Below are 15,464 nucleotides of genomic sequence, written 5' to 3' on the forward strand. Positions count from 1 at the left end.
GCACCCTTCACTGCCTGTGGGATCACATCAAAGGTGAGCCGTGGCACTCCTATTGCGCTATGACTTGGGATGGAAATGATGACTCGGGGCTACTTGACTGTCCTTTTTGATTTTACATGAAATTTGCTAAACCAATTTCTTTGCTTAATAAGGTTGTGTTTTACACTGAGTGAACAAAACATTAGGAACACCTGCTCTTTCCATGAGACTGACCAGGTGAAAGCTCCCTTTTAGGCCTTGAGACATGGATTGTGTATGTGTGCCGTTCAGAGGGTTGAATGGGCAAGACAAAAGATTGCAGTGCCTTTGAACGGGGTATGGTAGTAGGTGCCAAGCGCACCGGTTTGTCAAGATGCACATCATGTGCACATCGATCACTCCAGTGTTAATTTGCTAAATTGTAATCACTTCGCTACTATGGCCTATTTATTGCCACACACCGTATATAGACTTTTCTCTATTGTTGACTGTACCTTTGTTTATTCCATGTGTAACTCTGTTGTTTGTGTCGCACTGCTTTCCTTTATCTTGGCCAGGTCGCAGTTATAAATGAGAACTTGTTCTCAACTGGCCTACCTGGTTAAATAATGGTGAAATAAAAAAAAGAACTGCAACGCTGCTGGGGTTTTCATACTCTAATGTTTCCTGAGTGTATCAAGGATGGTCCACCACCAAAAGGACATCCAGCCAACTTGACACAACTGTGGGAAGCATTGGGAGTCAACATGGGACAGCATCCCTGTGGAATGCTTTCAACACCTTATAGTCCATGCCCCGAAGAATTGAGTCTGTTCTGAGAGAAAAACTGGGTGCAAATCAATATTAGGAAATGTGTTCCTAATATTTGTATTGTCATTTCCCCACCTAACTGAAATAATGTACATTTTCTTCCAGGATAGAAAATACACACTCTCTTCAAGTAGGAGAGAAAGCCATCACACTGGCCTGTCCTTCTTCTCTGCCTGACCAAGTAATACAACCCCTCCAACCTGCAGTAGATTTCCCCATTATGTAACTATGGGCCCAACAAACCCAGTTTCCACAACCCTGCTGTCTAACCCTTCTTCCATAACCCTGTCTTAGCCAGTGCTTCACCCATTCTTCCCATTTAATCCCCTGCCCACATTGCCCCCTGATCAGCCTCCGAGCCCTGGTATCCATGTTACTTCTCCCTTGACTACAGGCCCTTCTGTCCATCCTCCCCTGGCTCAGCGTCTTCAGGCCTACCCATTCTATTAGTATTACTACCTCCACAAGATGCCCCTCAGTGAGTCATACCAGTCACCCCTCTCCTCTAGTCCCCCCACTCAACTCCCAACTACAGGCCTCACTGAGTTGAAGCCAGGCCACACTCCTATCCCAAGCCACCCCAACTACAATAACCCCCATTTTACTCAGTATTCTTGCACTACAGCTGGTCATCCAGTTCACTCTGAAGCCCCACTCTCCGAACCCCTGAGTATACTCTCCACCCATACTAGCATCACCCCTAAATCCCTATGCTTGAGCCACCTCAAGGGCCCAGTCCTGGTGCCAAGATGGGTACTTCCACCAATGGTCCTCAGGTTGAACCACCTGCCCCTCACACCCCTAACCCGGTGTTTCCACACTACTACCTCGACCACCCCAAAGTGCCTCCCTATAACCCACCCAACTCCCTCAGCCTGATAGCCCTGCCTCTCACTCTACTCTCCCTGTTAGCAGTTCACAAACACACCGTAGAACTCCTGTTCCTCATGTGCCTCACCCTCCACCCTACCCTATTTTATTCATCTTCAACCTTTGAAACCTATCACTTCCCCTAACTCATCTCCCACCTTAACAGAGATCCCATTCTACCAATACACTCTTCATTTTCCTTACAAGCCTCCACTGATCCAGAAACACAGAATCAGTCTCCAGACCAACAATCCCTCTAGACCCATGGACGAACAACCTCCAGTTGTCCCATCTCCCCCTGCGTCGTCTCCTGATCAAAGTGGAAAGTCACACCCTCATGGTCACCTGAAATGGCCTCCACAACAACAGCCCTCCAATTCACACACAGCCCAGAGTCTGTCTACCAGTTCAACCTCTGTTGCCTGTGCTGCAACCGAACCTCTTCTCTTTCCAAATTTCCCCCTGTTGTACTACCTCCATCTCAAATCACCCATCAGCAACCCTCAACAAGAACAAAACCCTGTTACTGTCCTCCCCACTGCTCTGCCTGCACCCTCTTCAACCTCTACTCCAGCATCTGGTCATCCAGGTTATCCACACTACTACGATCACACATACTATTACTACTCAATCCCTTCTGATCCATACAGATTACCTCAACCTGTTGATCATGCATCTTCTGCCCCATCGAAAGGAGCTCCGACTCCTCCATCTCAGACCTCTGCTCCTCACACTATGGAGACTTCTCACCAACTAGCCCTTCCATATGACTACGCCCAGGCCAAAATGCCTATCCAGATTACTACCCAACCTCGGCCTTCTCCTGCCACTAACAGTCCTCAAACCTCCACTCCAACCCCAGAATCTACAGCTCCTGAAATCCCACCTTTTCCCTTTGACCCTTACTACTACTACTACCATCCTGGAATGTCCATCTACGACCAGGACCAAAGCTATGATCCCAGTACACACGCCGAAAAGACATCAGGGGCTCAAGCTTCCCTAGATTCTGACCATTATAGAAGAGGAAGATTTGCCCACATTCCTGTGGCGAGTCCAACCCATGCACCCCATCCTACCACCAACCCAGGTCATGGTCAGGCCATGGTTTGGTCATGGTCAGGCCATGGTTTGGTCATGGTCAGGCCATGGTCCACTTGTTGGAGTTCAACGCTCTACTTTCCACACAACATAAACACAGCACCACGTCTGAAGACTCACCTGTCCGGTAAAGCCATTTTACTACCTGAACAAATGGTTCAAATCCCCAGCAAATGTATTTCATTATTTTTCCCAGAAGTTACCATTTGAATGCTAATGCTTTCAAACCATGATGATGAACTTGCAATCCTTTAGTACATATGGGATGAGATTACAAATCGGTGTAGAGTTTGTGTAACATGAGCTTGTCTTCTGTGTAGGTTGATGGAGTGCAGGTCTTCTCCTGATTCTCCAGGGAGGGTGAGGTACCAGGTGAGGAACACCACCCCTGTCCCCACTCAGGGCTCATTGGCTGTCCAGCTACGAATCGCTATAGGTAGGACTGTATAAGTAATGAAACATTCAGGAGTAGCAGCAGAGCTATGTAGGACTCTGAGGAGTGGGTTTTATCATACTGTATCTGCCAACTAACCACTAACCCTCCCCATGTTTACCTCTGCCTGTAGATGAGCACTACAGCAGCTTCTACTCAGAGAAACATCGACCACTCAGTCTACTTCAGGGGCGACCTCTGCACCTGGAGGTGAGTCTGCTGAGCCCCCCAGACATGTACCCTGGCCTGGTGCACTACTGTCTGGCCTACCCAGACACACCACAGGCCCGCTGGCTGCTCATCTATGATGGGTAGGTTGTTCCACTCTAGTTCCTGTTTGTTTACATGCAACAGCACAGAGAAAGCACTGCAAAGATGCATGAAATATCCATATTCTATAGGTTTTTCCACAGCATCTGCTGCTCAGCTCCACTAAATAACTGTCCATATAGTGAACAGGCAATTATTTTGTCTGAAGAAAACCTCCACATTGTTTTGTCTTGTTTTTCAGCTGTCCCAGCCGTGGTGACTTCCAGGCTCCTCCCCCACCCCGTCACACCCGGAGGCTCACAATCACCACCTTCCAGTCTTTACCCACAGGAAGTCACTCCCACCTGGAGGACCAGGTCAGTTTCAGCCAATGGGGGCATATTATAGACTGAGTTTGATTCAGTGCATTTGAATGTGTTCTCCTGTCCTCGTCCACAACAGCTCTACTTCATGTGCTCCCCAGCAGATGGGGACTGTATTGAGGATTGCTTCAGTGGTTGAATTAACACTCCTATAATGGCTTGGACAATTTTGAGCACAAGGTGGGAGTATAAACCATCCATTTCTTGAAGTTATTAAAATGTACTGTATTAATACTGAAGTGCTCAAATGTACTTGTTTCTTACAGTATTCAACTTGACACTCATGTCTAAGTTACATGAACTATTACTCATTTGTAGGATCAAACCTGGACAACTGAACAAATACACGTTTACTCACAATTGGTCAATGATTTGTTCTCCTCCAGCACTTATTCAGTCAGGCAGTAAGCACAATGACATCAGACAAGAGGGGATGAAACACTTTATTTTAACAAAAAGCTCCACATTTGGTGCAGAATCTCAGATTCCATCACAACCGGCCGGGATTGGGAGTTCCATAGGGCGGCGCACAATTGGCCCAGCGTCGTTAGGGTTTGGCTGGGGTAGGCTGTCTTTGTAAATAAGAATTTGTTAACTGACTTGCCTAGTTAAATAAAAAATAAACATGTTACACAGTCAGTATTAGCTTGCAACAGAACATAAGCGGTTCTCACAGTGCAAAACAAGTGTTGGAAATTGAAAATCTATACAATCTCACTACAAGACAATTGACCTGGTTAGGTACACCATTGGGCCCACTCCTACGTTTACTGGGCAACACTTTGGCTAGTGTACCAAGGCACTCCATATGAAGTGTTTATTCTATCTCACTCAGCCTCCATTACAACTGCTGCTTGACAGGGCATTCAGGGAGATGATTCCCAATAGCAATAAGGTTTGAGTGACTCAAAATTACAAGGAAATGTATCCTAGTTGCATACATTAGTTTGCTTATAAAAATCAGTTCACATGCTAGAAATTGGCATCAATGTAATAGAATAAGTCAAGCAAATCTGAACGTTCCAGAGACATATTTAAGGATCCCTGACTCAACTTTGTATATGGTATCATCCGACGTCAACATCCAAACATGGAATGAAGAAATCAAAGGTGTTTCATATCACCTCAGAGCGTACAAGTGGAGCTGAAGTTGGGGGATTAGTATTGTGAAGAATGATTAAGATGTTAATTAACTACATTGTTAATAAATGTACTCAATTTGGCATGGAGAACCAACTACAGAACAATCCAGTTCGCAGTTAAATCCTTGTAAAAATTAACCTTAAGAAATACATTTTCTAGGATCACAATTCTGTCAGCAGTACATTGATATGTATTGCAACACAGACATGATTCTAAACTGATGTGATTACAGGGAAAGGTCAACATGTTGGACAGCGATTATTTCTTTTTAAAGCATGAGCAGCTTCACTTCTCTGATTACAGTAGTGCCCTCAGTCATACGGAGCCTTGAATATCTAATAAAATGGCCCCTTTCATGTAAGCAGCATTCATGTCAGCAAGAGCAGCTATTCACTAACATTTGATAAGTGATTAAAAAGATTGTTTAAAAACAAAAAGAAGAAGATTAAGGACAAATTACAGTGGGAAGAGGGGCAGAACAAACAGCTGCTACAGAGCAACAGTGTCTTGTCTGCCCTGTTCATATGTCATCTAAATGGATGGTGTGGTCTCATTCTTCTGAGCGCTGCTAATGGCATGTCAAGATGATCTAGAGCCCTGACCAGCTACGCAAATGAATGAAAGCTAATTAGGACATCCGTTTTTATTGGGCGCCTCTCCAGAAGTATTATGTGAAAGGATGGGGTGATGTTCACTGAATGACAACTATCTGGTTTGGTCTCCTAGTGGAGAAAACTGTGTTTGAATATGGTGGTGGTCCTGTCCCCTCAATACACAGCCTGGCTGTGGTACAGGGGGCAGAGAGGTGACTCCTCTTGATCTGTTTCATGAGGATGCTGCAGCACACCAGGGCCGTGATCTAGGAGCAACAGGAGGAGGTGGGGATGCAGGGAGGAAAGGGTTAAGCAGAATGGGATCAGATAAAGAGAGCAGGGTGGAGCAATCACCCCCCGATCACCTTCAGGATTAGACCACATGCTGCAACAGGGTGAGATTCATTAGTGCAAATCCCCACCTAAAATATGGCTTCTGAGACAAGCAAATGTACCAAAGGAGTGTGAATTGAAGACGAGAAACACTAATTCCAGACATTTAAATGGGACAAGTTGGATAGCTTGCAGTGAGACTAGACATTGACCTTACTGAGCAGTGGAAAGAAAGAATCTATGTGCAAGGAAAGAAGCATAGATCATTGGTGTAAATAAAGATGGAGGGGTAAGGAGTTACAGTGCATTAGCCACAGGTATGATGACAGGGAGCGGGGAAAAGACCACAGGGTCCTGGTTAGGGGTGGAGAGGACAGCAGAGGAGAGGAGGATGTAGGGGGGAGGAGAGGACTGGGAGCGCTGGATCTCTTTGCTGAGGAGGGAGCTGCACACCAGGGCAAAGATCTGAAAGGATGGAGAGAGGGAAAGGGAGGGGAGGGATGGTATCGGATGGGAGAAACAGACACAGGTATGGGTTTATAACAAAGGAGAAGCAGAGGGTTGGTTTGCTTCAACTCCTCTGACAATCAGTTTCATCAAATTCAGTGCATTTCTAACCCTGCAGCAACATCTACCCTGGTTAACAAATTTGTCCACTGAACTGTGTGTAGTATTGCCTACCAGCATAGCAGCAGTCCCAAGGAAGAGGCCCATCACCAGAGGCGCTTTGGACTCAAAGAGGTTGACGATCACTGTGGGGCAGGCCTGCAGGGGGACAGAGACACCAGAGGGGGACAGAGACACCAGAGGGGGACAGGTTAGGGCCTTGGGCAGAGCAGAGATATGGAAATCTAGGCCAGGCTCCTCGATGCCTCCATAGTAGAATAAATAAAGTAACAAATGTAATTTGTCAGTCGACAGATTATTTTACATGTTTTTATTATAGTCAGTTATACAGTCAATATGAGAAATGACTGAATCGGGCCTCCCGGGTGGCGCAGTGGTCTAAGGCACTGCATCGCAGTGCTAGCTGTGCCACCAGAGATTCTGGGTTCCCTTGTCTCATCGCGCACTAGTGACTCCTGTGGCGGGCCGGGCGCAGTGCACGCTGACCAAGTCGCCAGGTGTATGGTGTTTCCACCGACACATTGGTGCGGCTTGCTTCCGGGTTGGATGTGCGTTGTGTCAAGAAGCAGCGCGACTAGGTTAGGTTGTGTTTCGGAGGACACCCGAGTCCGTACGGGAGTTGCAGCGATGAGACAAGACTAACTACTACCAGTTGGATACCACGAAATTGCGGAGAAAAAAAGAGAAGAAAAAAAAGAAACGACTGAATCATATGCACCTGTAAAGGGCCGGTAATGTCGAGTGAAACAAAATGGTCCCAGTAAGCAAAATGACGTTGAAAATCTGCCTAAAATACGTATTTTCCCAGACGTTGAACTAATGTTCAATTTTGGTTCTGTATTTTATGGCACTATTTGCAATGTGTTTACACAGCAGGAAATGCAGAAGTATTACATTTTTCGCTATGATCAGCTCGTCAACAAATGTACAGATAAAAACTTGAAGCCACTGATCATGACAATTTGTTACCTCTTTTTCTCCCCAATTTCGTGGTGTCCAATTGTTTAGTAGCTAATATCTTGTCTCATCGCTACAACTCCCGTACGGGCTCTAGAGAGACGAAGGTTGAAAGTCATGCGTCCTCCGATGCACAACCCAACCAAGCCGCACTGCTTCTTAACACAGCGCGCATCCAACCCGGAAGCCAGCCGCACCAATGTGTCAGAAGAAACACTGTGCACCTGGCAACCTTGGTTAGCGTGCACTGCGCCTGGCCCGCGACAGGAGTCGCTGGTGCGCGATGAGTCAAGGATATCCCTACCAGCCAAACAGGTCCCTAACCCGGACGACGCTGGGCCAATTGTGCGTCACCCCACGGACCTCCCGGTCGCGGCCGGTTGCAACAGAGCCTGGGCGGGAACTCAGAGTCCCAGCTGGCGCTGCAGTACAGCGCCCTTAACCACTGCGCCACCCGGGAGGCCCTGATCATGACAATTTAACCCAGAAGCTGAAACTCCTGGACAGCAGATGTGACTAGCCTGATTGTCCATTTTCCTTTGGCCTGTCCTGTTTTTAGGATATGTTGTTAACGTGTAAGCACGTTTGATTGGGTGCCAATTAGATTTTCTTTGATCGGAGAAATCTGCATGTTGTAAAAGTGTCCATCTCATTACATTGTCATAGATTATCTCCAGCCTGTAGGCTACAGAAAAAGGCCACATACTCTTTTTACCATATCCTGTATTTGCTACATGATTTATGCTAGATTTGATGGAATGTTGGTGGAGCGCCGCAGCAATGCATTTCTCCAACAGCACCCTGGAGAGGTGCGCTGTGAACAGACAAGTGAAAAATGCTGCGCCTTTGGGAAAATGAGCACAGGGCAGCTTCTGCACCTGTAAGTTATATTTACTCGCAAATATCCATTGAATGGACAACAATGTATGAAATTGAAGTTCAAGCTGCACATGTTTTTTTAAGTTAATAGGATTTGGCCTATAATGAACACACTCACAGGGAGAGTGAAGGTCTCCAAAAAGCCGGTATCGGGACATGTTCTTTTGACCAAGGGGTCCAAGGCACCAATGAGTCCACAGCAGTGCAACTAGAGAGAGAGAGAGAGAGAGAGAGAAGGCAAGTGCCATTCAGAATGTATACATAATTGTTACAATAGTTGTACAATTGTTAAAGAGCTGTGGATTGAATTAGCTCTGATGGAGTGAAATGTGCCTAACTAAAGCTGTGATGCCATCAATAGTTTGGGAATAGGTTTGCTCTTTACCACATTGTGGAACATGGACAGGGTAACAGTCAAGCCAGGGTCTCCTTTGTCCACATACTGAGCGTACACAGTTATATAGAATTTTGCCAGCTGCTCTCCCACCTGCACAGCACAAAGAGAAGACAACAACACATGAGGTAGAGTTACACTGTTGACTACTACTATTTCATGAAATAGCACAGGGTTTGGTGATCTGCGTGAAAGGGAAGCCTTGGCTTGAAGTTGTTTATCATTCATAATTCTCTCGCTCCCTCTTTCCCTTCCCTCTCTCACCTCATCGCTTCTCATGTAGGCAAACACACCGGCTCCAATCTCTAATCCAGCCAGGATAGCCAGCAGGCAGGAAAACTGGGAGGGGCAGGTAAACAGCAGAACACATACAGTATGAATTACCACACATATAACCACAGTATCACTGGATATGTATAAACTGTCCTTTAAAAATGACCTTATTTCTTATTCGTGTTGATGTTAAATGTATGCACAATAAATCAAGTTGAATTTGAAGTTGCAACAATGAGAAAAGACCATGACCTTTCTGAGAAACTGAAGGTCACTATGTGCCTCAAAAGTAAATCACTGGCTATCTTCACAAGCTACTCAAGCATAGAAGAGCTAACATTCCTCAACCTTGGTGCTGATTATAATGTGAGAGCGATCACATACTGTATGACACGCTCAGTCATTCATCCAATAATAAACCACACAGAGAAAGCAATCGCTGCCTCAACATGGCAACAAGAAGCTCTGAGCAATAAATAATTAGTCTGATTTCTGAACCTGCAGCCAGAAACCAGTTTCAGCTCATCATAGCTGTAAATTAGTAAGTGCATTGCTTTGTCAATCTGATATATGAAGCAATCATAATTGCATCATCTGTTTCTCTCTGACATCTAGGACTGTAGTGTGTTTCGTAGCGGTTATTTCATGCTGTGAAAGTGTTTTCCAAATCTAGGAACATTGTTAGACCCTTTGACCTCTTCCTTGAACTCACTATCCCTAAGAACTGGAAACCTGTCGCAATACCCATGGAATGGTGGTGAACGAGGAAACGGATCACCCACTGAGTTGGTCATACACAAAAATGTATCCCGAGGGCATATCCTGCAGCAAAGCTTCATACAGGAAGCAAGTATTTCCTATCTCAAGCTCTTGTTAAATGGGAGCTTAAAAGTCTCTGGCCTTCTCAGACAGAGGCGAGATTCCCAGTGCTCCTCTATGGTTGCAAAGTGCACCATGGCTCTTGAGGTAGCGGATCAGTTGAGGGATTGATGACAAGTGCTTGCTAGGCCCTTGAGAGGTCAGAGGTGCGGCAAGGAGAACCTGAGAATTCTGTGGCGGGAAAAAGCAGCAGGATCACTCAACAATCCACGTCACAGATTAGATTTCCACTGGTGCTTTGTGGGTATGGGCTTTGGGTGAAATATTGGGCTGAACAAGTTGAGATACTTTCAAGTGAGGAACTCTTATTAGGAAGTGAAACTAATGCATGTTATTATCTAAGGTTACTTACCTCTGCCCACTCAAGACTCTAAATCAGGGCTGTCAAACACTTTGTACCCCCACTTCAGTGTAGTGTAACTAATGGAAAATTGATGTTTTTATTTGTTGTAGCTTACCACTCCCAATGCAGTCCTATTCTCATTGCATGCTCCATAGTCTCCGAAAACAGCCACGAGCAATATCACTGCTCCTAACGCAATCAACACTGACACACCTACAGTATGAGAGGGAGAAAGAGATGCCCATTTGTCAATGTTAGCTGTTCAGCACTAATTATTTTTCAGTAACACTTAAGGTATCCTTTATAAATGATTTAAGTGGTTTATAAGTCATTAATAAACAAAGTTGTATAGTCTGTCTATCCATGGCTTACAGCTGCAAAAAGCTTTCCAAAACATTTGGGGATGAAGTTTGTAGAGAGCAGAGTTGTGTGAGCTCACCGATGACAAACTGTTGTGTGTTGAGGTCTATGTCGAAAAATCCTCTGGTCTCAGAGCTGAACCTCAGCCACAAGCCCAACCCCAACATTGCAAAACCCACCAGCTGTCAAAGGAAGAAACCACAAACTGTGCATGAAACCGGTTGTGCAACCACACCTCAAGATCAGTCTCACACAAGATGCTACAAATAGTGTAAAAGATGTTCTTGTATTAAAGGGATACTTCTGGATTTTGGCAACGAAGTCTGTTAACTATATAAACCCAGCAAAAAAAAAAGTCCTTTTTCAGGGCCCTGTCTTTCAAAGATAATTCGTAAAAATCCAAGTAACTTCAGATCTTATTTGTAAATCGTTTAAACACTGTTTCCCATGCTTGTTCAATGAACATGTACCTGTGGAATGGTCATTAAGACACTAACAGCTTACAGACGGTAGGCAATTAAGGTCACAGTTATGAACACTTAGGACACTAAAGAGGCCTTTCTACTGACTCTGAAAAACATGAAAAGAAAGATGCCCAGGGTCCCTGCTCATCTGCGTGAATGCGCCTTAGGCATGCTGCAAGGAGGCATGAGGACTGCAGATGTGGCCAGGACAATAAATTGCAATGTCCGTACTGTGAGACACCTAAGACTCGTCCTCGCAGTGGCACACCACGTGTAACATCACCTGCACAGGATCGGTACCGCCGTACATCACACCTGCGGAACAGGTACAGGATGGCAACAACTGCCCGAGTTACACCAGGAACGCACAATCCCCCCATCAGTGCTCAGAGTATCTGCAATAGACAGAGGCTGGACTGAGGGCTTGTAGGCCTGTTGTATGGCAGGTCCTCACCAGACATCACCTGCAACAACATTGCCTATGGGCACAAACCCACCGTTGCTGGATCAGACAGGACTGGCAAAAAGTGTTATTCTCTGACGAGTCGCAGTTGTGTCTCACCAGGGGTGATGGTCAGATTCTCAAGTATCGTCGAAGGAATGAGCGTTACACAGAGGCCTGTACTCTGGAGCGGGATTGATTTGGAGGTGGAGGGTCTGTCATGGTCTGAGGCGGTGTGTCACAGCATCATCGGACTGAGCTTGTTGTCATTGCAGGCAATCTCAACGCTGTGCGTTACAGGGAAGACATCCTCCTCCCTCATGTGGTACCCTTTTGCAGGCTCATCCTGACATGACCCTCCAGCATGACAATGCCACCAGCCATACTGCTCGTTCTGTGAGTGATTTCCTGCAAGAATGCCAGGGTTCTGCCATGGCCAGCGAAGAGCCCGGATTACAATCCCATTGAGCACGTCTGGGACCTGTTGGATCGGAGGGTGAGGGCTAGGGCCATTCTCCCCAGAAATGTCTGGGAAGTTGCAGGTGCCTTGGTGGAAGAGTGGGGTAACATCTCACAGCAAGAACTGGCAAATCTGGTGCAGTCCATGAGGAGATGCAATGCAGTACTTAATGCAGCTGGTGGCCACACCAGATACTGATTTGTTACTTTTGATTTTGACACATTATTCCATTTGTTAGTCACATGTCTGTGGAACTTGTTCAGTTTGTCTCAGTTGTTGAATCTTATGTTCATACAAATATTTACACATGTTAAGTTTGCTGAAAATAAAACAGTTGACAGTGTTTCTTTTTTTGCTGATTTTAGAAAATAGTACCAATTAAAAACCCTTGAATGAGTACATGTGTCCAAACTTTCGACTTGTACTGTATATTGAAAGCAGTAACTCCCCTCAATGTACTGTGAACATTTCATGACTCTAGGACCAAGAAATGTATTCAAAATAGCTTCTGAAGTTTCATAACTGTATGTTTGTTAATGGAAAAATATGAACGTTTTTTTTCCATTTCCTGAAAAGTTTGTTTTGGAGAAGGTTTTCATCCGACAATGATGATTGGTAACATGATGGCAGTAATGCACATTCATTTGGTACTCCCTGTCTGTAGCTCCATTCTCCTGTATTTTATTTCTTGTTACTATTTTATTTGTATTGTTCTTTTAAAACTCTGCATCGCTGGGAAGGGCAAGCATTCCACGGTAAAGTCTACACCAGTTATATTCGGCACATGTCACAAATCCAATTTGATTTGAAGTGGACATCTGTGAGCAATAGACATGAGCTGATACTTTGATGGGAGAGGTGTTTAATCAGACAGACAATACATGCAGCCTTTTAATAACAGCAGTGAATCTCTTACCCATACAGAGATGGTTGCAAGGGTCTGGACAAAATTTTCATATGAGATTTAGCTATTTGACTTTAAGTAAAGCTTATTTCTATATCAGTAAATGACAAATGCTGCCTAGGTTGATCAAAGATAAATATACAATGCCCTTTGAGCTATTCACATTTTACATCTCATACACACCAGATACCAATTTGTTACCACTAGGCCTACAGTTTAGTTAGATGATGGATACTTACAGCAAAAAGGATGTTGAAAAGGATGAGGATACACTTGCACAGCTGGCCACATCCGTCCAGTGCCATGATCAAAAGTTTGCTAACACGCTACACTCAGGAAGTCAGAAATACAGTCTAGTGTCCTGGGAAAAGAATGGAAGATATTGTAAACATTTAGATGTTTACAATGTGTGTGAAAAAAAGTGCGGTGATAGGTAATAGACTGTCGAGGGTATGGGCTCAATATCACGCCATATGTATTGAATTCAAAATAAAATAAATCGTGAACATGAAAAATAAAGTTGAATGTAAACATTTTCGATGATGGGTCAATTGTCAGTCACGGGTCAATGTAGGGATATTAGAACCATGTCTATCTAATACATTTAATGACAAACCATCTAACTACTTAGGCAAACATATTTTTTCGACGCAGGTGTATGGCGAACCAGTTACCAACACCTGCGCCGAACGTTGTGCAACAGGTAATTCATATGTTTACCTAAGTAGTTAGACATGCTTCCAATATCCGTACATTATTTGACCCGTGGCAATTGAAGTACGTTAGCTAAAACGAAGTGACGTCAGACCGTCTACCCAAGTAGGCAATAGAAAAAAGCCTGTCTATCATGTTCATTGATTGGGTTTAAGACGAACCGTCACTCCAAAACTAGCGAACAAATGGAGCCTCATTGTCTACGCCTGCCCCTAAACCCCGCCCTTCACGGAAAAATAATAATGCAAAAACTCGCAATCGAAAAGCATGGCAGTGAAAGAAAAAAAACTGACATCGAAAGTAAAGATACGAGTAGCGTAACCAAAAGCTAGTACATGTAGGCAAGAGTGTAGAAAAAAAAATGTATTCAATAGGATTGGTTGCTGGGAAAGTTTAACCTCAAATTATTTTTGCATTCGTTTATAAATATTTTTGTTAATCATTTGTCATAAAGTTTTACTCTCGCTTTTAAATTATTTGCTTACAAGTTTTAGGGTTTTGCTTTTGATGTCTTATTTTTGTTTACAATTCTATACAATTTGCTTTCAATGGTTTGTTTTTTGATTTCAACATCCATTATTTCAGCTGTCCTCAAATATAATGTTTACATTCTCAGGTTTATTTTTCATGTTCCCGATTTATTTTATTTTGGATTCAATACATATGGCGTGAAATTGACCCCATACGAGGATTGGTGGAAGTATTTAGTTAACTATACAGTATCATAGACAGGGTTGAATCATTGCAAGGTAAAATACTTCATTAGGAACATTTTGTAACAACTCGTGTTTCATCTTCTACCTCGAACTACAGTGAGGGAAATGTAACGCATGCCTTAACAAATAAACCTACCTGAATTATTTACGTGCAGATCAGTCTCTTCACACTGCAGAATGTAGCTGCAACACCAACCCGTTCTTAAATTTCAGACGTGTGTGAAGAAAACAATGTATTGTGGGTTTTCGTCTGGTTTAAGTCCAACCCCTCAATCCGAATGAATCATTTGATTGGATTAGGTTGTTGAGTGAAGGGTGTGGGGTGTGGGTGGGGGGGCTTTACCACCCAGAAAACGGGTGAACAGGATTTAGGAGTGGCAATGATGGTGAAATGAAACTTATCTTTGGGCAGTTCTGAGAAAACACTTTCGTTATGTGACAAGCAGGTGTGTTGTGCAGGTAATAATGAGTGAAAATCAGTAAGCAGGTAAGTGTACTGTACAGTTATAGCCACATACAGTATATCAAATAGGCCTTTCATGATCAAATGATCAAATCAAATGTATTTATAAAGCCATTTTTACGTCAGTAGATGTCGCAAAGTGCTTATACAGAATAGTGATGGACATTCCGGCTCAGCTCACCAAAAAGAGCCGTTTTTTTTGGGCTCTGAACGGGTATTTAAAAATATATGTTTTGTACAGTTTGCGATAGTTGGACTGATAAAACAATTCTAATTAAATTATTAAATGAAATCATACTCTACCTTAACCACAATGCATTTAAAAATGCATTGGTTTGTTATGAAAATGCTATTAAACATTTGCATTTAAAGTATAACTTTTTATTGTATATAAACAAAGTGCATATAAATCTAACAATTCAAAACGAATACAATCTGAACAAAATAATATTGCACCATATCAAATAAAAATTATGTGCAAAACGAGTCCCTATTTCTCTCTCTTTATTGCCATGTTATAACAGGCAGCACACAGCAATGCTGACCATATTTTGCTTTTATGAGAGATTCGTATTCAGAAATGCAAGCTGCCTCACTTTCGAGGGGCTGATGTGGTTTCTTCTCAGTAATTATTTTGAGAAGACCCTCTTAGAGGGAACGGATGTGACCACTGTGCAGTCTCCCTGTCATGACTT

The 15,464-nt window shown here is 43.8% G+C and overlaps 2 protein-coding genes across 2 annotated transcripts; one reads left to right on the top strand and one right to left on the bottom strand.

Annotated features, from left to right (window-relative positions):
* The first annotated feature begins 548 nt into the window (after positions 1-548).
* On the top strand, positions 549-4,243 carry LOC109897363 (zona pellucida sperm-binding protein 1-like). Its single transcript, XM_031834354.1, has 3 exons — positions 549-3,196; positions 3,327-3,504; positions 3,705-4,243. The coding sequence occupies exons 1-3, from the start codon at positions 3,085-3,087 to the stop codon at positions 3,853-3,855; spliced, it is 441 nt and encodes a 146-aa protein (XP_031690214.1). The 5' UTR covers positions 549-3,084; the 3' UTR covers positions 3,856-4,243.
* A 6-nt stretch (positions 4,244-4,249) lies between these two features.
* Positions 4,250-14,569, bottom strand: LOC109898620 (CD9 antigen-like). The gene is made up of 9 exons (XM_020493655.2): positions 14,443-14,569; positions 13,116-13,237; positions 10,686-10,788; positions 10,362-10,459; positions 9,016-9,090; positions 8,743-8,844; positions 8,476-8,565; positions 6,576-6,659; positions 4,250-6,359 (listed from the first exon to the last, which is right to left on the bottom strand). The coding sequence occupies exons 2-9, from the start codon at positions 13,179-13,181 to the stop codon at positions 6,192-6,194; spliced, it is 786 nt and encodes a 261-aa protein (XP_020349244.1). The 5' UTR covers positions 13,182-13,237; positions 14,443-14,569; the 3' UTR covers positions 4,250-6,191.
* Positions 14,570-15,464: the final 895 nt, after the last annotated feature.

This window comes from Oncorhynchus kisutch, linkage group LG10 (genome assembly GCF_002021735.2).
Source record: "Oncorhynchus kisutch isolate 150728-3 linkage group LG10, Okis_V2, whole genome shotgun sequence".
NCBI classification, from domain to species: Eukaryota; Metazoa; Chordata; class Actinopteri; order Salmoniformes; family Salmonidae; genus Oncorhynchus; species Oncorhynchus kisutch.

Coding starts and splice junctions, on each gene's coding strand:
- LOC109898620 (XM_020493655.2), bottom strand. CDS start 13,181: ATGGCACTGGACGGATGTGGCCAGCTGTGCAAGTGTATCCTCATCCTT. Junction 10,460..10,685: donor CACACAACAGTTTGTCATCG/GTGAGCTCACAC, acceptor CTCATACTGTAG/GTGTGTCAGTGTTGATTGCG. Junction 9,091..10,361: donor ATAGGACTGCATTGGGAGTG/GTAAGCTACAAC, acceptor TGCCCCTCCCAG/TTTTCCTGCCTGCTGGCTAT.
- LOC109897363 (XM_031834354.1), top strand. CDS start 3,085: ATGGAGTGCAGGTCTTCTCCTGATTCTCCAGGGAGGGTGAGGTACCAG. Junction 3,197..3,326: donor CCAGCTACGAATCGCTATAG/GTAGGACTGTAT, acceptor CTCTGCCTGTAG/ATGAGCACTACAGCAGCTTC. Junction 3,505..3,704: donor TGGCTGCTCATCTATGATGG/GTAGGTTGTTCC, acceptor CTTGTTTTTCAG/CTGTCCCAGCCGTGGTGACT.